Source organism: Alternaria burnsii, assembly GCF_013036055.1.
Source record: "Alternaria burnsii strain CBS107.38 chromosome Unknown 701, whole genome shotgun sequence".
In the NCBI taxonomy this organism is placed as follows: domain Eukaryota; kingdom Fungi; phylum Ascomycota; class Dothideomycetes; order Pleosporales; family Pleosporaceae; genus Alternaria; species Alternaria burnsii.
In genome coordinates, this window is record NW_024066124.1 from 362,903 (window position 1) to 382,793 (window position 19,891).

At 52.6% G+C, this 19,891-nt stretch overlaps 6 protein-coding genes across 6 annotated transcripts; 4 read left to right on the forward strand and 2 right to left on the reverse strand.

Annotated features, from left to right (window-relative positions):
* Positions 1-170: 170 nt before the first annotated feature.
* GT037_009948 (uncharacterized protein) lies at positions 171-548 on the forward strand (the record flags this gene model as incomplete). Its single annotated transcript, XM_038934995.1, has 1 exon — positions 171-548. The coding sequence occupies one exon, from the start codon at positions 171-173 to the stop codon at positions 546-548; it is 378 nt and encodes a 125-aa protein (XP_038782409.1).
* GT037_009949 (vacuolar morphogenesis protein) lies at positions 423-7,964 on the reverse strand (the record flags this gene model as incomplete). The annotated part of the gene is made up of 7 exons (XM_038934996.1): positions 423-551; positions 727-1,198; positions 1,256-1,364; positions 1,429-1,926; positions 1,990-3,915; positions 3,963-4,061; positions 5,792-7,964. The coding sequence occupies 7 exons, from the start codon at positions 7,962-7,964 to the stop codon at positions 423-425; spliced, it is 5,406 nt and encodes a 1,801-aa protein (XP_038782410.1).
* Positions 7,965-11,272: 3,308 nt separating this feature from the next.
* On the forward strand, positions 11,273-12,304 carry GT037_009950 (uncharacterized protein; the record flags this gene model as incomplete). Its single annotated transcript, XM_038934997.1, has 1 exon — positions 11,273-12,304. The coding sequence occupies one exon, from the start codon at positions 11,273-11,275 to the stop codon at positions 12,302-12,304; it is 1,032 nt and encodes a 343-aa protein (XP_038782411.1).
* A 1,615-nt stretch (positions 12,305-13,919) lies between these two features.
* Positions 13,920-14,646, reverse strand: GT037_009951 (acyl-n-acyltransferase; the record flags this gene model as incomplete). The annotated part of the gene is made up of 2 exons (XM_038934998.1): positions 13,920-14,331; positions 14,441-14,646. The coding sequence occupies 2 exons, from the start codon at positions 14,644-14,646 to the stop codon at positions 13,920-13,922; spliced, it is 618 nt and encodes a 205-aa protein (XP_038782412.1).
* A 2,245-nt stretch (positions 14,647-16,891) lies between these two features.
* GT037_009952 (carbohydrate esterase family 5 protein) lies at positions 16,892-17,647 on the forward strand (the record flags this gene model as incomplete). Its single annotated transcript, XM_038934999.1, has 1 exon — positions 16,892-17,647. The coding sequence occupies one exon, from the start codon at positions 16,892-16,894 to the stop codon at positions 17,645-17,647; it is 756 nt and encodes a 251-aa protein (XP_038782413.1).
* Positions 17,648-18,835: 1,188 nt separating this feature from the next.
* Positions 18,836-19,267, forward strand: GT037_009953 (uncharacterized protein; the record flags this gene model as incomplete). The annotated part of the gene is made up of 1 exon (XM_038935000.1): positions 18,836-19,267. One exon carries the CDS (start codon positions 18,836-18,838, stop codon positions 19,265-19,267), a length of 432 nt encoding a protein of 143 aa, XP_038782414.1.
* Between the last annotated feature and the right edge of the window lie 624 nt (positions 19,268-19,891).

Consider the following 19,891-nt stretch of genomic DNA (forward strand, 5'->3'; position numbering starts at 1 on the left):
GTGTATGGGTGGAGAAGTGAATATACGGGTATACGGGAAGAGGGAAGAAAATTATGCTCCTAGTCGTATTTCCTCATGGCCTGCATGAAGAAGCGTAGCAGATGCAGCGCTATCCAAGCATCGGGTCGGGTCGTCAAGTCGCAGGAAGAGCTGACGTCCATGTTGGTTAGATGCGCCGTTGGTTGATCGACGCATGGTGGCCGTGCTGTCTCCACCCCGGTACTGGGCCGCTTGACCCCACCTCAGACTCCTCTCATCCACACACCACATCCAAACAAGACACCTATCACGCCAACATGCCTTCTCTAACAGCAACATACACATCCCCTGCCTCCTCACCACAAACCTTCACCTCCCAACTCCCTGCACTGCCATCACCACCCTCAACCGCCGACCGCGTCGCATACCTCACTTCTCTCTCATCATCTCTCCGGACCCTCCAAAAAGACGTCAACGAATTCCTCACTCGAAAAATGGCCGACGACAAGGCCGCCGACGACGCAAAAGACGAGGAGACGTATGGAGAAGAAGTCGTCGATGAAGATTGAGCACTACAACTACCATTGCCTACCGCCATCCACTTCCACCCACCCCACTCGCCGACCTCCTCCCCCCTCCCACACCACCGATCCCCAGCCCCACGCTCCCCCTCATACACCCCGAATGCACCACACTATTATCTGGAAAGACTCGAATCGCACTCCCACCAAACCTCTTATGACAAACCGCACAATGCCTATCCTCATCGATAACGACACGCCTGTTCAACCCCCCAGGCACGCTCCTACCGTACATGTCCCTCTTACTCTCTGGGCCGAGCAACACGGCCGATTCCACAGCGACCTTTTCCACGCCGCGGAGCTGCGCGACTATCCTCTCTTCGTTCAAGAGCGAGTTTGCATTTCGAATCCGCCCGAAGAAGTAGGATTCGAGGTCTTTGACGGGCAGAGTCGGGGGGATCAAATCCAGAGTAGTTGCTGCAGGCAGTCTTGCGCCATGTTTCGAGAGGAGGTCGAGAGCTGGGGGCCAGTTTGGTTGGTGCGGCGGAGGGGGTTGCAAGTAGAGGGAGAGCAGGACGTGGTAGATGGATAGCTCCGTGTCTTCGATTGAGCCTCTTGTTGCTGGAGGGGATTGGGAGTGAGACAAGTTGGGCGACGTGGGTGTGGTCGGTGGTGCCGTGTAGACCTGGTTGCAGTATCTATTGGTTGGCGGGTTAACTGGTTTGCGACGAAGAAGATTGGGTTAAGCGACTTACTCTTCAGCTTTTTGGTAGTCCTTCAATTGGAAGACATAGATTGCCAGGGCTTGCTTATGCGATCCCATTTTGCTCAGGACGATGGCTCGAGCTTCGTAGTAATCCGGATCTGTCACCATGTCAGTAAAGCTGTTCCTACTGTCATCTTCATTCTCGTCGGAGATGATGCATACCATTCCCAGGCAACTGCTGAAACACCCTATACCGGTTGTACTGCGCATTCCCCTTCTTCAGGAAAACCTCAAGCCTGTGCTTCCAATCCATCTTTTCCTCATCATTGTCAAATTCCCCACTTTTGAGCCTTTCGAGGAGTAGATCAACAAGTCTCTGATGAAAGTCCACGTTAAGATCGTTGAGCTCTTCGATGATATGTTCCAGGTATCTGACCGCAAGTCTTGTATCAATCTTTTGAAGAAACTCGAGGACACGGTCCCTCGGCAGCTCCTCCGCATTCTGTGTATCAGCGAGGAAGACTTCCATGCCCAACTTCGGGTCAATCCTCAATGGCCATTCCGCGTATTCCAGGATAAGATCGATAAGCTCTGGCGGCAATGCTTGTAGATAGCCCACCGTCCTAGTCGGGCCTTGCAACTGCGGACTTACCTCTTCGTCCGCCTCGTTCTTGCCGAATTTCTCGAGAAGCTCCAGAGCTTGCCGATGCAATTTCTTGCCTAAACACACATGTACAAAATTAATATATGCATCACAAGCACGTGGAAAAGGACATTGCTTACCATGCAGGAAATCAATCAAATCAGCATACCGCCCCGTCTCGTACAATTTCTCCTGCACAACGTCTGGTTCGCAGAAGTTGGGGAGACGGAATAGAGAGCCTGCGACACTGGGATTTGCAATCATGTACGCGCGAAAGAGCGTTGTGTCGACGAGCTGAGCGACATCAAGGAGCTTGGCTTTCCAGTCTATGGGAGACGTGAGGGAGGACTCTTCGATGAAAATGTGGAAGGGTGGTTTATCAGCTTCGAGCTGACTGCCACTGGGCGTAGGGAGAGGCTCCTTCAGATTACCATCCGTGTCTATATACCGTTTAATCTGGACGCGACATTGAGTAAGAAACGACTGTAGCGCGCGAACAGAGTCTTTGAACTCTTTTTCAGCGGCGGCGGGTTTATCTGGCTGGGACGAGGGGTCTGTTGGTCTCTTCCGGATGCTGGCAGTCTCCATGGTGTCGTCTTTGGCCGAGGTGGTGCGTATGGAAGCCGTGTCCGAATCGACTTTCTTGTGTCCTCCAACGCCGAAACGACCCATCATTGATCGGCCGATGGTAGCTACAGGGGCGGGTGTGCTTTCTTCTTGTTCTTTGGTGGGCTTTTCTCCGTTGGTTTCTTCCTCGTCGGCTACGCTTCCGTCGCCCTTTACGCTTTCTTCCGGCGCTAGATTGCCAGCGATGGATCGGGGGTACATGGCGATGACGCGCTCAGGCGGTGCTTTGGCGTCGACGAAGAGTTCCATGGCTTCACGGTACTTCTTCTGGTCGAACAAGGCCTGGGCCTTCAGGATTTGTATCTCCCGAACCCTCTCCTCTTTATCAAGGAGCAGAGTGTCTTCGAGCATATTCAGCAGACTTAGCGACTCATCGTAGCGCCCGTTGGCGACGAGCTCATCAATCTGTGTTTCGTAGCTCTGCGCTCCCATCCGCCATATACATCGATCGCTCGCAACGAGGAAACCCTTCCCGGCGTGGGCTAGACTGATGTTGGGCTGCGGCACGTGAAGGAAGCTGACGTTTGGTAGTGAGATCATCTGTAGCAAGTTCAGCGTATCCGGATTCCTGACTTCCAGACTACCCTTGGACGGTGGCAGCAGCGTGAGCATATACGGGTACGAATACGCGATTGTCTCAGGGGCAGACTGCCAGGGCACCTGTCGTTTCTCGAGGGCATTTCCGTCTGTGTCGATGAACAGGCTGTTTACGTCCTTGGCCAGCAACAATTCGCCCTCTCCGAGTCGTGTCGCGAGGGGTTTGGGCACCCAGCTTCCCATGCCCATGTATCCCATGCCTGACGACGAGACAGCGCCGAAACGTGCTCCGCCCTGGCTCCCATTCTCTGCCAGCGCACCTGGCTTGATTATGTCTTGGACCTCCTGCGTCTCAATGTCAACCATGACGAAGCCGGGATCCATGCCAGCGACAATCTTTGTCCCTGTCGCCCACGTCAGGCTCTTGACAGAAGCAATGAGCGACATGTCCACGGCGTCGCCCGTCAACTCCATGTCCTGCCATGTCCACAGTATGATCTTCCGCTTCACCGCCACAGCCAGGTGGCTCACAATGGATGGTATGCCCGTCGAAGGGTCCTTGACGATGTTGCTTGCCGCCGCAAAGGTAGTCGCACCCCGAGTCTTCTCTAGCTTCTCCTGCAGCTGGTACGTCTGTATATCGTGTATCGAGACATAGTTGTCCGACAGCGAGACGAGGATATTCGCTTCTTTGATAATCGCCAGCTGTTGTATCGGCCGCCGGGAGAACTTCTCTTCTTCGCGTAGGAGATCGGCGGGTCTGGCTTTGGGTGCTGCTGGAGGCTCGCTTTCACCGTTGTGGTCGCCGTTCTGCTTGCCGTCGGCTTCTACATCCTCGATCTGGTCATTCACACGGTAGATGCGCAGAGCACCCGTGTTCAGGCCAACGAGTACACGGTCGCCTGGCCATGTTAGTACGCTTGAGATGCGATGCAGTCGGTTGCTGTACCGTATGCGAGGATGGACTCGATCCTCGACTTGTCGCGCGCCTTGAGCTCGACGATGGGCCGGGCGGTAAAGGCAGAGAGCATTGTGGCTATTGCGTCGACTTGGATATCATTTGGGCATGGTCGAGTCGCTATGCGACGGCTGCTGTGCCAAAGGAAAGCTCCATGGGTCTTGGGATGCGCCTGGAGCTCGGCGGTCCATCGTCATTGCCGCGGAGCTTTGGCCAGGGTCCAGCCACGTGCGCACTATCAAACACACGGGTAGTCACGTTGGGCGTCGGCGTCTCGAGATCAGATGCTGTGCATTGATAATCTATCTAATCTACCTAAGGTGCTCGCCCGATTAATAGGCACTTCGAGCGAGTAACAGAATGAGAGTGGGTGTTGCTGGATGAGCGAGTGGGACTAACTTCAAACATACATGACTGTGCAATACAGGATAAGGGAAGATATTTGAATTTTTACCGGTGGCCCATCATGCCTTGTATCTCGGCAGGGCCATCTCCCTCATTTTCACACCCACTGACACACCACTCGAGTGGGTTCAAGCTTCTTTCGGGCCATCCAGCACCACCTCCTTCCCAGAAACGACTGGAATAACAGGTCCCGGGCGCAAAGCGCCTCACAGGATCAACTCAGGCGGCGGTTCTCTTCAGAGGAAAAGAACACAGCAAAAACCAACCCTTCATCCAGAGGGGACGAGGATGCTTCACCCGTACAAACAAACACAAAAATGTCGGCTTTCAACGTCAACATATCTTCCTTGTCTCCTCCCAACGCTCCTCGCATAATATTGGAAGAAAAGGAAAACAGGAGGAAAGCACAACGCTTGTTACCAATCAGCACATCAACCTCTCCACTTTCTACAGAAGTAGGAGAGGTGTGGCGAATGAGCGAGTCATATCCAACATATTGCCGGTTCATAACCCGCAACACAACACCACCCCCATTGCGTCCTTGAGCTCATGATCATTATGCACACCAAGAGGTCGCCTATGCAGCGCGCCAAGCGGGCAAGCCAACGGCGAGGCGGGGTGCGGTGGCGATACAGCGTCGAGGTGTGGAATGAAGAGCAAGGGAAACGGGGAGTAGGAGGGCGGGACAGAGGATCGGGCGTAAGGGACCTCGGGGACAGACATACTCAAGGAGATATACACAGACCTCATCATTTGATGGAAAGACATCTGCAGACAGACACACACCACGTCTCGTGTAGCAGGGAGACGTGATGGGAAAGATGAGGATAGTCTGTCTGCAGAGCTTCACTGTCAAACTTGTAGCGATGAGGGGATATCAATCCAACACGCAGCCCGCAAGAGAGAGCAATGACACAAGACAAATAAACACAAAGAAAATTTACATAGTTGGAGTGTTGAAAGAAAAATGTAAAGAATCGAAACACCGACACATGCAGAAGCGGAGAAGCAAGCTTCATCAACGCAGTAAAACATGTGCCAAATTCCCTTCTCAAGAGAGCGTGTTATCGCGTCATCGTGAAAGAAGGGAGAAGAAAAACTTCAAACGCAAGGTTCGGTCTGAGCAATTACGGCTCATCGCAGGTCGGTCAGGTTCGGTATAATTGTCTAGTAGTTGGGACCAGTTTGTTGGCCGGTTGACGCAGAAGGGCAAGCCCGAAAAAGGTCAGGTGGTCGACGGAACTGATCTTACTTGTAATATTCGACAAAATACGGATCGAAATCTTAGATGAACGGATTCCGCTGCTGTTTTTCCTGCGGATAGGGCGACTGAGCGTATTGACTAGGGTCTGAAAAAGGACCCGAGCGGTCATCAGCCGGTGAGGGGTCAGCAAGCTGGCCATGGCTACTCGTACGAAGATGTCCTGGGCGAGCGGAATCGGTCACCGCGCGTGCGCCAACTTGGCCGACCTTCTCTGTTGCGGGCGTGATTTCATCGCCGCTGTGTTCGAATGTCGAGAAGGGACGGGGTGCGAGCGTGTAAGGCGCTGCTTTGTTGACGTTGTAGTCGTTGGGCACGTATTGCGGCGGCGCAGTGGTGGGGTAATCGACGCTGGCTTTGGGATCGCGGTCGAGAGTAGGGTTGACGACGTAAGGGTTGAGTCCGCGTTCTGGGTCATCACGGCGGAAGAGATGCGTGGAAGCGTAGACAAGGCCACCGAGGGCAATGAAGAGCCATATGAGGACTAAGGCGGTGGAGATGAGCGCTTCGGTTTGAATGCCACTCATGAGCTTGTCAATAACGCGTTCGACGGCTTCGGTAATCTCGTCCTTTGCTTTGCCGTTCGGATCAGCGAGTAGTTGGCTGGCAGAGTCTGAGTCGCCTTTCTCAGCAAGGGCGCCAAGAGAGAATGTGTCGTTTGCGACGCCAGGGAACTGGACATGCGCGTGCTCTTGGACCCAAGTGAGGCCAGATTGGAAGCTAGCGATCTTCAGGCCGATCAGGCAGTTGAGAACTTCCTTGATCGGGTCGTAGAGTACGGTGCCACCGAACGTATCGTTGAGCGTGGTGCTCATCTGATCGACGAACGCATTGAGGGTATCGTTGACAGCCGTCGTACTGGTGTTCACCCAGCTGAAGATGTCGTCGTTGATCTTGCTGTCCAAGTCACCGACGGCGCCGTTGACGCCGTTAGACCACGACATGGACGCATTATTGAGCGATGTAACGACTTTTCCGGCAAAGTCAGCGACTTGATCCGTGAGCTCTGGGGTCTTGTCTTCAATGGCTTTGAGCAAGAGATATTGACAAAAGCAGGCGAAAAGACCAGCGATGCCCAGAGAGATTAAGAACATCATGGGTATGGAGGTGGCATAGGCCCAGGCCCAGCGCATGACAGCTTGTCGACGAGCTGAGCCAAAGCGCCTCCCGAACCACAGGCCGATGCCAGAAGATGTTGGGCGGGACGCGAGATAGACAACGTCCATAGCCTCATGGCCCTCTCCAAAGAGAGCAGCACGTTCTTGCATCTTCCGGTAGCGGCGCATCTCCATCCACGCCATCGGAACGCAAACAAGGATGGCGGCGACAATGAGCACACCGAGAGCGATCTTGCGTGCGTTGTAAGCAAGCTCAATCAAGTCGTCAAAGAACGAATTGATAGAGTTGCCATCGGAGCAGAAGGTGAGTGCTTCCTTCTGCGGCACGGGAAGAACTGAGCGGTCGAACTCGAATGTGTCCATGCCACGGATCAACTTCTTGACTTCCTCAAAAGGTAGGCGGATAATGGAGTCCGTAAAGTTTTGCACCTCTGCGAAAGTCGGGATGGACGAGTTGAGCTTCTGAAGACCCTCTGACATGTCAGGAGGCATCTCCAGCGCTTTGAGCTTCTTAATCTGATCGTCCAAATTGATGGTTGGCTTGTTGAATCCCGGAATATTGAAATTGATTTTGTCCATGATGGAGTTGATGCCGTCAGAAACAGACTTGACGGCGTCGCCCATTTCGTCGGTAACGGAGTTGATGGTCTCGTCGAGTTGTTTGTTGACAGCTTCGCCAATTTCCACTGCGGCATGAAGACTGCCGCTGACAGCGAGGGTGATCAGGCAAAGGTAGGTTTGTGTCATCATGTGAATGACGAAGAGGATGATTTCTTCGACGCCAGTGACACTCATTTCGAGCATTTGCATGAGGCCACTGACTGCCTTCTCAACCCCGGAAGCTGTCATTTCGTTGACGCCCTTGGACATGTAGTGGGGCATGGAAGCCATGGAGCTAGCAATGTTCTCAACTTGGGTGCAAGCACTGAGGGCTTCCCGACGGGCGGAAACAAGGCTTGAGTCGGTGCTTGCGATGGCGATGAGCAGTCGCACAAGGACTAGGAGCAGTAGAATCGTCCAGCGATTGATCCATATCTGTGAGAGCCTAGCTCGAAGGCCGAGGTATGGTTTGAAGTTTGGTGTCTGGTTTATTGTAGGTCGTGGTGCATCTTGCGGTGGGTAGTAGTCTCGCATCTCATGACTATCGCCAGCGGACATAGATGGAGGCACAGGTGGGAAGAGTTGCTGTTGGTTCGCGGAGGAAGCCATGGCGAAGATGTATGGCTGTGAAACGTGGTCTGGCCAGTGTATTAGAATCGAGGGTCGAAGTCGGTGGTCGCTTCGTAAACAGGCGCGGTCGTAGAAGTAGGCCAGCTAGCTCATGAATATCTCGCAGAGATAGGTTGCAACGTAGGAAAAGTATTAGGCGAGTATTGCAATGTGAAGACAATAGACAACAATAGAAAAAACCAACGCTCCGTACAATGCAATAGGAAAAGGTGATGTTGAAGCAGGCAAGGTGAAGGAGACTGAAGTGGAGAAAACGCTGTGAATATCTACTTCACAACGACTAGGGTAAAATGAATGGATTTCACGTACCGCGAGGAAGCGAGGACCAGTTGCAGGCCTCTTCACCAGGTACCAATGATACCTCGAGAAGAGACCTGCACGACCAGATAGTTTCAGCAGGGCATACAAGATCGTGAGGCTCAAGTTAGAACACGGCGATTCTAGGAAAAGTGGTGGCCCGAATAGGCGCCCGCAGAAGTGGAGCAAGCCACTCCGGACCAGTCAGCCCGGTCAGCTGGAGAAGGCTCAAAACAAGGCGCTAGAACAGAAGAGATTGACAGCGTCTGTTATTCTGGGCCGGTTTGTCCTCGAGTGGTTGTCGCAAGTTGAGCCGGGTGTCCTTTGTTCCACGGCTTGCGCCCATTGGCATGCGATTTTCCCGCAGTCGAGCGAGGTAGGCGGATGCACTCCCTTCGTGACGTGTGGGATCGTCGCAGGATGCTAAGGTTGTCGGGCGCAAGGGAACACGACCTCTGAACGTCGGTCGCTGGCAGAGGAGGTGCTCAAAGCTGCGGGAGATGCGCGACGCCGCCGTTATGTAGCAACGTCGCGCCGCACGGCTGTCTGAAAGGCCTGTGGCGCCGTCATGCCTTGATTTCCGCAGCTAGCGAAGACGTCATACCCAGTCCAGCCTTTTGCAGCCGTCAGAACAACAAACTTCACAACACCCGAGTTTGAACGGCAGCACACCATGGCCCACAAGAATGAAGTTCCATAGCAGTCCCCATAGTCAAGCTCGACGCCGTCGAACCTGAACTTGGACATGTCTGGACCGGGAATTTGTGTCAATGCGCAAGTTCTCGTATGCGTGGCTGCGGCGTAGCGCGCGCACTGGTGTGGAGTAAGCGGCCTAACGCGTCGACCGCTGCTGTCCAATCAACCTTCCCTTCTTCATGAGGCTCAAACACGGGTCGCCGTCGTCCCAACTTCATCCCCATTCTGTTTCGAAACATTTTCGCTGCATCAACGACAACAACAATTACCCGCTTTCCAGCGTCTGCAGTGACGATTGCCTGCACATGTTGACACGAACATTCCCGCTACGAACACGTCTTCCGTGTCCCACCTTCTCAGAGCTCAGAACAGCGGACTTGCCTAGACATCACATTACGACCAGCCAGCATTGCCAACAGTTTCTGCATCTCATCGTGTTCTTAGTCGTTGCTTTTTCCGTCCAGCAGGTCGCTGTGTTCATGAAACCGGCTGGCAAGTTGAGAACGCGATGTTGAAAGTGCGGATTGCCTAGGTAGCAGTCTACACTTCTGAACCCACCTTATAGCGATCCCAGAAGCCCACATCATCGAAGCTGTAGTCCAAAGGTCCTATTCCCCTCTCGCCAAGATGTTTCCATCCATGAGAGTATAAGTTCTGCGATGCATGTCTCTTGGTGAGATCCGTTGTGATCAACTCGCATCCTGGGCAGTAACTTCTTCATGTCAGTCGCAGTTGATGTCTTTCGAACGTGCTTTCCTTTCATGATCTGTCGATTGAGCTACAAAACAGTCCCTCGAGTCAAATTTCTTGCTCTCTTCTTCTTTTCACGTCATCATCTTTCCGTTTCCTCCGTTCCGTCTCTTGTCCATGGTTTCTGTCTGCTTGTCATTTTCTCTACAGCGCTGGTCGCTGACTGTCGTTCGTTCTTATCCATCATTCTCCGCGTTCGGATTCTCCCTTTGTTGCGAAGAGTGGTGAGGTGAACCTGAGCGTCCAGCACGCTCCTCGTCTGTCCGCTACAAGCTTGAGCGTCACCTCTGCAGTACGCTCGTGCAGGCCGTGCTCTGTGACGATAACTTCACCTGCCCCACCGACTGACAATTACTTCTTGCTTACGCACCCCACATTGCCCACTCGTTCACTGCTTTTGCGCCAAACTCTATCTGGAACCTCTTTTGCTCGGCTTCTGCATTCTCGGACGTGACGTAACTTTATTAACGAATTGCAATACAGATTGTATTTCTCCGCTTTCCAAACGACCGCAGCCTTTCAGAGCCCGCTCAAATCATTTCCTTCCGTACTTCCTCTTTTCATGAAATTCGAAAATCGCGCAGCCCAAAACATCGCATACAGTTTCAAGCATCACCGCTCTTACAGCATCGTAGTGCACCATCGTCTATCCACCGCTTAATTCACCGCTGGTCGAGCAGGTGGACACGTACCTGGGGTCCTGTGACCGATATCGCAGGCTTCCACTGAGAGCACAATAGCTTCAATCGTCCAACACGTACGTTTCTGTTCTCACTCTTCTATCATCACAAGGCAGGCCCTATGACCACTAAGACATCTGCCAGGCAGCTCTCAGCTCTATGATAAGACAACTTCATATCGCAAAACCTCTTCTAGTAAGGACATCGTTCAAAAACCTACTCAACTGAACGGTTTCTTTTCTAGTAAGCTTTTACATACAAGCAGTCAACTATATCGCCGTCGCTCACTTTGAAGTCTAGCCTCCGAGCATTCGACACCTTGTCGTGTTATTGGCTATCTCATAGACTCCGCATTTGCGAGGCCCAGATTATCAGGTAGGTGACAGAATCACATTGCATATCCGCTCAGTGTTCCTCGCGGGCGGTGTCGAATTAAGCAGTTTACTATTGGTTCTCTTCGTAATGATGGAAACATCCGCGCTATCTATCTCACCCCGCGGACCATGAGTTCGGGCAGCAAATTCGTGTCGATCGCAACGGTGCAAGCGGTGACACGGTTGCCCCAATGTGTCCCAGCACACTGGTAGTGAATCATTGCTAATTGATATGCATGCATAGTTGGGAAAATCCACACCGTCCTGGTGCCTTACTCCCGCTTGGACCTTTACCACTGTCAACCTTTGGGTATATCAGACTTGAACATCACAGTCTCAACACTTGCCCTTCTCCACTACATCGGACAAGTCTCCCGTAAGTTACATACTTACGCAAAGTCGAAAAGTGTCCTTCCTTACCTCTAAGGGTGTGAACGTATTGCATAGTTTCCGCTTCCATTCTCTCGACACTCACATCAGAATTCGCTCGATGTCACCTTCGATGGCCGATCCTGTCAAAGTTGCAACCGGCGCCTCAGTCGCGACCCCTCGCAAACCTCAACCACCTATTCCAGTGGGTGACGGAGCCACGTCTCCAAAGACGGATACTAGTGGTGACACCCTTCATGATGATGAGAGCTCTGACGTTCGCTCAAGCAGCAACAGTCTCCCAACTCCCAGCAGTCCCATCAGCCCAGGGAGTCTCCATTTCGGTAGCCTGGCTATCACTAGTGGTAGTGTTGAGCTGCGCAAGAACAGCGTAGACCGTTACAACAACCCCTTCGAGCGCATGCAGAAGCAACACAACGAGCCAAACACTTATTGTTCCTCAGTTCGTGACTTCCGTGGCAATCGCCAGCTAGATGCTCCCTACGGCGTTCGTGGCGGAGGCTTTCGTCAGTCGCGAACCTGGGTGTCTCCAGACGCGCAAGTGCAGCAGGAATTTCTCACGATTCGCAACGCCATGCGCCGTCTATTCAGAAACTCCGACGTTGCTAAGTGGAAACTCAGTGATTACGTTGCCCACAAGGAAGCGATGTTAGCATCACAGGCGAGCAAGCTTGCCATCAAGGTTAAGAACAAGGAAGACGCCCGAGCTATCCTAGCTCCGATCCCAGGAGATATTCAGAAGGTCCTCAATAGATGCGGTATCGAAGGCAACTTCGAAGACGTCGGAAACTACGGTCGCGCTCTCGGTGAGCAGACTATCTGGTGCAACGACTGGCAGAATGGTAAGGACGAGATCGCGCCCTGGCCTTCCATGGCGGAGATGAAGTGGGAGGGTGATGATCGAGCCAAGACTGGTGTTGGTCGCTTCCTTCCTCTTCCCCGTGAGGAGGGTCCTCCTGGCCTCATGTGGAACCAGCTCCCTGTTATCGAGCAGTATCCCATCGACCAGGTTTGCAAGATCCCTACCATGGAAGACGTCTACCTCCCTGTCGACTACAAGATCGAAGAAGACCACGAGTACCTCTGGAGTAAAGAGCTGGAGAAGGATATTGACGCTTTCCTTGAGTCATAGCGACTTTCTCTCTCCCACGCACTAGACTTCCGACTACGATATGACATTCTCACTTCTCTATGAAGGTCTGCAGGTCAGCTTCCATCTTTGACAACTCCCGGTTACGCATCGATTTGGCTCACGCCCAAACTTCCAATGTGACCACTAGTCATTAAAACTGTCACTGACATATCTGTGGCCAAGTCGATCTTACTTCTGGCAGAACTGGGGACGGTTTGCCGTTGTTGACTTTCTGTATGGGCTTTCCTGGAGTTCTCTGCGTCTTTGACTTGCGTTTTGACGTATAGATGATGCGACACGATCCGACACGAGCACACAGCCTTTGCGAATGCACTCCTCTATCACCCTTTGATACCCCGACTGCTGCTGCGTACGACGCTGGGTTGCACTCAAATTGAGCGGCCTCTATGAAATACGCAGCATGGATTTATGTTCACTGATGGCGTTACTTTGCTTTTTTTCTTCTTGAGTCATAACAAAATGGGAGCGTGGTGGAGATGCGGTCTGATGCTGGAGCTGCATGCGTTCGGTTTCATTGCTCTGATGCGTTTTGAAGATCTCATGTCCTAGTTACTCTCCTCCACAAAAGACAGAAGTTGCTTCAACAGCCTTGCCATGTCTCCAGTACGTGATATCATGACCAGAACAATACCCTCCGAACATCGGCCTCGCTTCGAATCGCCATGATGATTCATGTCGTTGCTACCCAATCTCGCAAACGCATCCGCCTAGGTCTAGGTCTTCGTCCCTATATCCTTAGATCACATCGCAAGATGTTCCGACCGCCGTTTGCACTGCTGGCTGATAGCGGAGAGTACCGCACCAAGTACCACGGTGACGTTCCTGAGGACATAATTGCACCGCCGGTCATTGGACATCGCCTCCTTTTAGCCAGATTCGACCAAGTTCACATGCCACCATTTCCTCGGAGACCTTCAGCTTTCTCCGAATCGCAGCATACGTCAAACCCAAAAATGCCCTACTCTTACATCTCAGCGATCACGCCTTGAGGCTGGGAACCGAAGCTGCGAGCTGCGCAAACTAGTTTTGTCGAATGGGTATCCATGGCGAGATCATGTGCCTGATGGTACGGTGATGATGACTACAGCCGTGGACAGCGCGGCTGCTTTGGGATCTTTGGGACTTGGGATGGGATTTGATACTGGGCTTGAGATGGGGCTCGACATGCTGTTCGTGCTTATCTCCAATCGTGAGGTAAGGCTGACCGTAGAGATTTCGAGCTGACGTGATGACAAAGAGCGAACACTCTGCAAGAAGGAGAGAAAATATCGTATGGTTCATATCAAGCGACCTCGCATACTTCATATACAACCCACCATGGCCACGATACAAGTTTCGCGCTTCTCCTTGCATCACGCTTCCAACCTAGACCGCACCATAGCGCCACAAGAAGTATATTCGCCTCATCGGGTGCCTTACCGCGAGGCGCCCATCATCCACTAACCCAAACCTGGCGGCGATCATGCTTCCCTGCCAACACATCACCGCATCTTACAAGATCGATTGTACAAGGGTAATCTTCGCACCGCATGACAATCTCTTGCGCCCAGATACCTCGAAGCTGACTAGACCATTTTCTCTTAACAGCCTCGCCTTACGCCACCAAATCCTTCGTCATATGTAAGATCTTGATTCCCTCCCCATTAGGACACTTGACCACATCCACTCTCCCACTCCTCACATACCCACATCTTTCGTACAATGCAACTCCACTCAGTGTCGCCCCCATTTCCAACCGGGTGAAACCGTCTGTCTCACCTCTCTTCCCTTCACACGCCCGCGCCTCACAGTACCGCATCATCATGGTACCCAGACCCCTGCGCGCATACTCTGGAGACGTGAAAATAGCACGGATACTTGCGCGGTCAATAGCCGGATCACGCTTCTCTGGCATACGCAGAGGAGAGGGTGCAGAATCTCCGCCGTACAGCGTCTTGCGAAAGGACCACCCGCCACAAGCACATATTGTAGTTGGTGAGTTGATAGGGTGAAGGATGTAGTACGTCCTGTATTCACATGATTAACTATGGTTCCTTTTGGTATCGTCTGGTATCGGCTCCCGGCTCATTGATGACGGACGCCTTATGTCCAAAAATGTTGAGGTTCGGTACTTACTGGTCTGCTATCAAAACGGAATCGGGGCCAAAGAGGTAGCCTATTGATCCATCGAGCTCGGCTTGACTGTAATATCCTTTTCCTAGGCCGCGGAGAGAAGAACCGATCATTTTCTGGAGAGCAGGTATGTCGGTGGGGGTAGCGGGTCGGAAAGTGTATTGGCGCGTTGCTTCCTGGGCTTTTGCATCGGCGATAGGATCGTGCATCTTGATGGATGGAGTTCAAGTTGTGTTCTTCTTCTTTTCCTTCGAATTTCGGTATAACTTTGTGTATCTTTCTTGTCTGATATTATACAGGTACCTGGGTACCATGGTCGTCGTCCTATTCGGCCCAATCATACGCTATCGTTATCGCAAGGCTTGGAGGCTCTGCTTCCCGACGGAAACCATCCCTGCTCACAAAGGTGGGCAGCTTCATATCATCGCGGGGTCGATAACGCCTATCCATGTCTTCATCGGCCATAAATCAGAATGCGAAGGTGTACAAAGTATGTGTCTTGTCGTTGCCGCGCATCTCGTAAAGTTTACTGGATGGCGCGCTTTGACCACCGGTTGATGTCATGGCCCTGAGGTCCCCGTCTTCGGTACCCTAGATTTCCTTTCTTTCGACAACGCGCCGCGTTCTTGGGGCTACGTGCAACCCAGTCGGCATAATTGGGAATTGTACAATCAAAACCATGGGGGGATTGATGCAAAGGTTGCAAGGAACTGTCTCAAGAGCAGCAACAGCAGCTTGGGTTTTGCGTTTAGGCAGAAATCAGTCTGGAGAAGCGAACGCGAGAATCGCTGTGTTCATCACAATCGACCACCTTTCCTATTCGAGTCATATTGACAAAACCTCAGGCATAGAACGACTCGTCGGCAGATGCAAGGCTGAAGTTCGAAACGATCGCGCCGCTCCATGCGAGTCATCCCGCCCTGCCGGGTGCTGCGGATGAACGAGGTTACAGAGCAATCATGGGCCGGCCATTTCCTAGGATTTCAGCATCAACGTCGTACAATGACTGAGGTTGTAACTATGCTTTTTACTTCCAAGGCTTCTCGAAAAACCCGTGCACAGAAGAGTGCAAGGAATCGGTTAGTATATGCAGGCTGCATAGGCGATCAGTGAATCAGTACGTCGCGGACGGGCTATACTTGCAATGTCTGAAGCGTCCGGACAACAGACTGCCATCAGCGTAGGCGAAGTTCGCCGTGCTTACTCGACCGGAGAGCATCGCGTACACCAAACACGCTCATTTATTGGAGTACCTTCGCGAACAGATTCCTCCATTGGCCAGATGTTGCGATCAAAGACATCATGGCATGGTTCCCAGGCTCGGAGATTTCCACTCACAACGGTGAACATGCGATGTTGGTGTTGCCAGTGTCTGATCATCTTTGGTGCGCTTGCTTTTTGCATCACGTTCCGAGCTGAAACGGCTAAGAGCGTCAGGCGCATGTAGTCAAAACTAAATTAGCACACGGTCCATAGCGGGACGCACCCGTCACGTCGATCAACCCTATACCACGTTGTGAATGTGCGAAAGCTTATTTCCGCTCGAAAGCGTTCTTAGAGACGGGCATAATTCCCGTATGCTCGTCAGTGTGGTACTGTCCAAAATGCTCCCCTTTTCCGGACTACACGCTTGCATGATACCAGGCCCGACTCTTGCATTGCTTGCAATGAAGTCATTCCGTCATTTCGAGACAGCCGTTCTCTTGTCAGCTCAACTTCTTACACTGACAGGTCGTAGACAGACATTGCTATGGCCAATGATCAGCAGTGTTGTCTACAACATACCGAGGCACGGCAGGCACGTTGCGGACGCACTAGGAACACCCTCGCGCGAGTCGCTGCCCTGTAGCAGGATCAGCTAGGGTAGCCAAAAAGTAAGGCCCGAGCGCATTGACGGTGAGAGTGTTTTTTCGGTAGTCGGATCACCTTCAGGTCCTAAGTGGCTAATGGCATACGTTTTTTGGGGCGCAGAGGCTCAACGGGGGACTACTATCCCTCCACACCCCATCTCCACCATGCCTCTCGGAGAACGCAACCAACTTGGCATCGCTTGGTAGCAGTTCCATGACACTGGACTTCCCTCCTGGCAATACATTGATACGAAATGGACCAATCGTATCTCTAGTTGACGAATACCTTCCTCGGCTGCTCTCTCAGTTGGCGGTTGTTTCCGCTTGATCAATGAGTCCAATGATACCTTGGCAGCGCCTTGGGCAATGCCCTTGCTCGCATACCTGATCATCGTCATGGCTAGACGAGCTTGGTTCCAAGTCTGGCCGAACGACATAGGATTATAAGAAGGTAGGACGCCAGCCTCAGCTGAAAATCATCAGTCAACACTGTCACCAACACTACAGGCCCGGTGCTTACATTCGCTACTATCATCTTCGCTTCTTCTTCACATTATTGTCAATATCAGACATACTTTCCACCACACCTTCAACAAACAACACCATGCACGCCCAATCCATCCTCATTGCTGCCCTTGCTGGCTTTGCCGCTGCCGCCCCTCTGGAAAGCCGTCAGCTCTTTGGGGGCACCGGTTCCAGCTCGAGTGAGTTCAGCCAAGGTGGATGCAGAGATATTCTCTTCGCATTCGCCCGTGGCTCCACCGAGATCGGCAACATGGGAACCGTAGTCGGTCCTCCTACCTCTGACGGCCTCAAGAAAGAGTTCGGTCGTGATGCAGTCGCCACTGAAGGCATTCCCTATGCCGCCTCGATCGGCACCAACGTCCTCCCCGGCGGCACCGACACACGCTCCAAGAACCTCCTCAAGGACACTCTCAACAGCATGGCCCAGAAGTGCCCAGACTCCGTTATCGTATCCTCGGGCTACAGTCAAGGTGCTGCTGTTAACCACCGCGCTATCGAGGAGCTTGACGCTGCTGTCATGGACCAAATCGCTGGCGTTGTTACCTACGGTGACACACAGAAGCTTCAGGACCGCGACCAGATCCCCAACTTCCCCAAGGAGAAGGTCAAGATCATCTGCCAGCCTGGTGACGCCGTCTGCCTGGGTACGCTGAGCGTCTTGCCTGCTCACTTGACATATGGTGTTAGGGCGAACGAGGGTGTTGAGTTCTTGGTTCAGCAGATCAAGGGTGCGCAGGCAAAGATCAAGGCTAGAAATGCGAAGCGCGAGGCTGAGAAGGCGGCTGCCGCTGTTGAGGATGTTGTCAAGCGCGTTGCTAAGGAGATTGCGGCATAAGTCGAGTCTTTCGGGTTGGGTGCGATATCTGGATACTTGTGTGGCTGGGTCACTTTGTTCTTATCCGGTCGCGTGGAAATCTCATGACCTTTTTTTCTTTACTCTCTTTCACACTCTTTGGTTACGTGTTTTACATCTTACGAATTTATCGAATTGGGCCCAATACGTACCTCGTGCATCGTGCGTTTCATTAATAAGTGATTTTTGTTCTTGAGTTTTCACGGCGTCAAGAAACCTAGTCCACGGGAAACGCAAAGGACTTGTCTGACGATGATCTAAGGGCTTCGGTTACACTTGCCTTAACTTGGCTATTTCCTGAATTGGCAACTACTGATAAGGTGTCGATTGTACCCCCATCGACTGCGCTGCGCTTCCCCGACCAGGCCCCACGGTAGGCACCCCACCCCGCCTTGGATGAATCGCCGCAGCAACTTTGGGCGTCGATCTTAGGCAGATAGCTTCTTCCAGGCTTAATGCACGACAGAGAAGAGGTGCATGACTATTCCATGAAGCTTATAGCACGTCTCCTCGGACTGTTGTCCAACCCCCGCTCGCCGTTCTCCCTTAGGGATCAGGAGCACGACGACTAACGCCCAGTTCATCGAACACTGCAAATAGGAAAGCACGTTGGCAGAAAACCTATCCATCCATACTCATGCAGACAGAAAAAACCATGGAATCAGAAGCGAATGCCCAATTCTCTATCAAACCAAACTGCTGCTGCTCGCTGCTACCCCGCTGTCCAGTCGTGAGTTTCCGTAGTCACGCCGCACAACGTGCCTGCTAGCCTTGTACACGTGTCAGAGATGGAGTAGAGTAGGGAACTGCCGTTGCACAAGGCGTGACCACATATTGAATACTTTCGTCAGCCATTCACATGGAGCTCCGTTACACCATCACGCAGTGAGCTAGAAGCGGCCTTCAGAAGCATCCGGTAGACGACCGAGTCACCAATCAACATGTTACACTACGTTCCATAGTATGAGGCACGATTGGGGCAAGACTAGGCAGTCTTACTACGGTGAAGTTACGCAGTAGTTTGCGGATCGTCATTCGCTGAGCAAGTAGCTGTTTTAACTAATAGAGCATACAAACCATTGTACGTTCAGCACATCAAGACAACTTACTTTACCACTCCTCAACAAGCCTGTGCTATCTACCCCACCCGTGAACTTCAACACCACCAATATGCCTTCCTCCCCACCTCCATCTCCAGAAGAAGCTGCTCGTCGCCAAAACGAGGCCCGTGCCGCCGTAACCGCATCCCTGCTATCCGTCGGCGCCAGCGTTGACAATGAAATGCGCACGCGAACAGCGGACCTACACGCCAATTCGGCTGCTATATCCAAGCAAGAAAAGGAGCTGGCGAAGCAGACGGCGGCGCTCGCGAAACAAACGGCCGAGTGGGATAAGTTGCTACAAGGGGGCACAAAGAAGTTGAATGAGGTGGGGGATATTCAGAACTGGGCGGAGATGATCGAGAGGGACTTGCTGGTGCTGGAGGAGACTGTCAGGTTGGTTGATGATGGGAAGGCAGAGGAAAGGAGAAATGGGGATGGGCAGAGGAGGGAAGAGAATGCGAGTGGGACGAGTGGGACGAGTGGGTGGTTTCGCAGGTAGGCTTGGGAGGTGTCGTTGTGTTTTGCTGGCCTGTGGTGGATGATGGAGCTGTTGTACTGGCAGTCTTGCCGAGGCTTTTCTTCTGACTTATGATTTGATATCGAGTAATACATAATACCATTTCACCTACCGTCGCTGCGTCGTGGATGGAATGCTTTCTGGTGGTGCAAGTGGTTGGTCGTGATAGCCTTGGATATCCGCTAGCCAAGCTCATGCGTGATGGTGCAAGGAGACAATGTTGTCGTCCCGTGAATGTCGTAGCCCGCCCCAGCGCATCCATGATCGTCATATCGTCCGAAGAGTCACTGACGACAGCGCGTCGCTTTCGTGACGCTCTAAGCTCGGATCAGCGGGCACGGACCATGTCTCCATCATTGCGGAAACTGCGACTTGCAGTGCTCACAGCTACAGCTCCCACAACAACTACACCTCACTCACCCGCTCTACCACCGATATAGAGGCTGCCGCTAACCAACCTTTGGCACTTGCATTCCGCCAAGAAGCGACCAACTAGCTGTCCCAGATCCGCGCCTGCACCGTGGTATCCAACAGCGACCTACCCACCTACGCCTCTTCTCCGCCAGCCCGCCCGCTCACAAGCATTACCTACATCTCGCTACGACC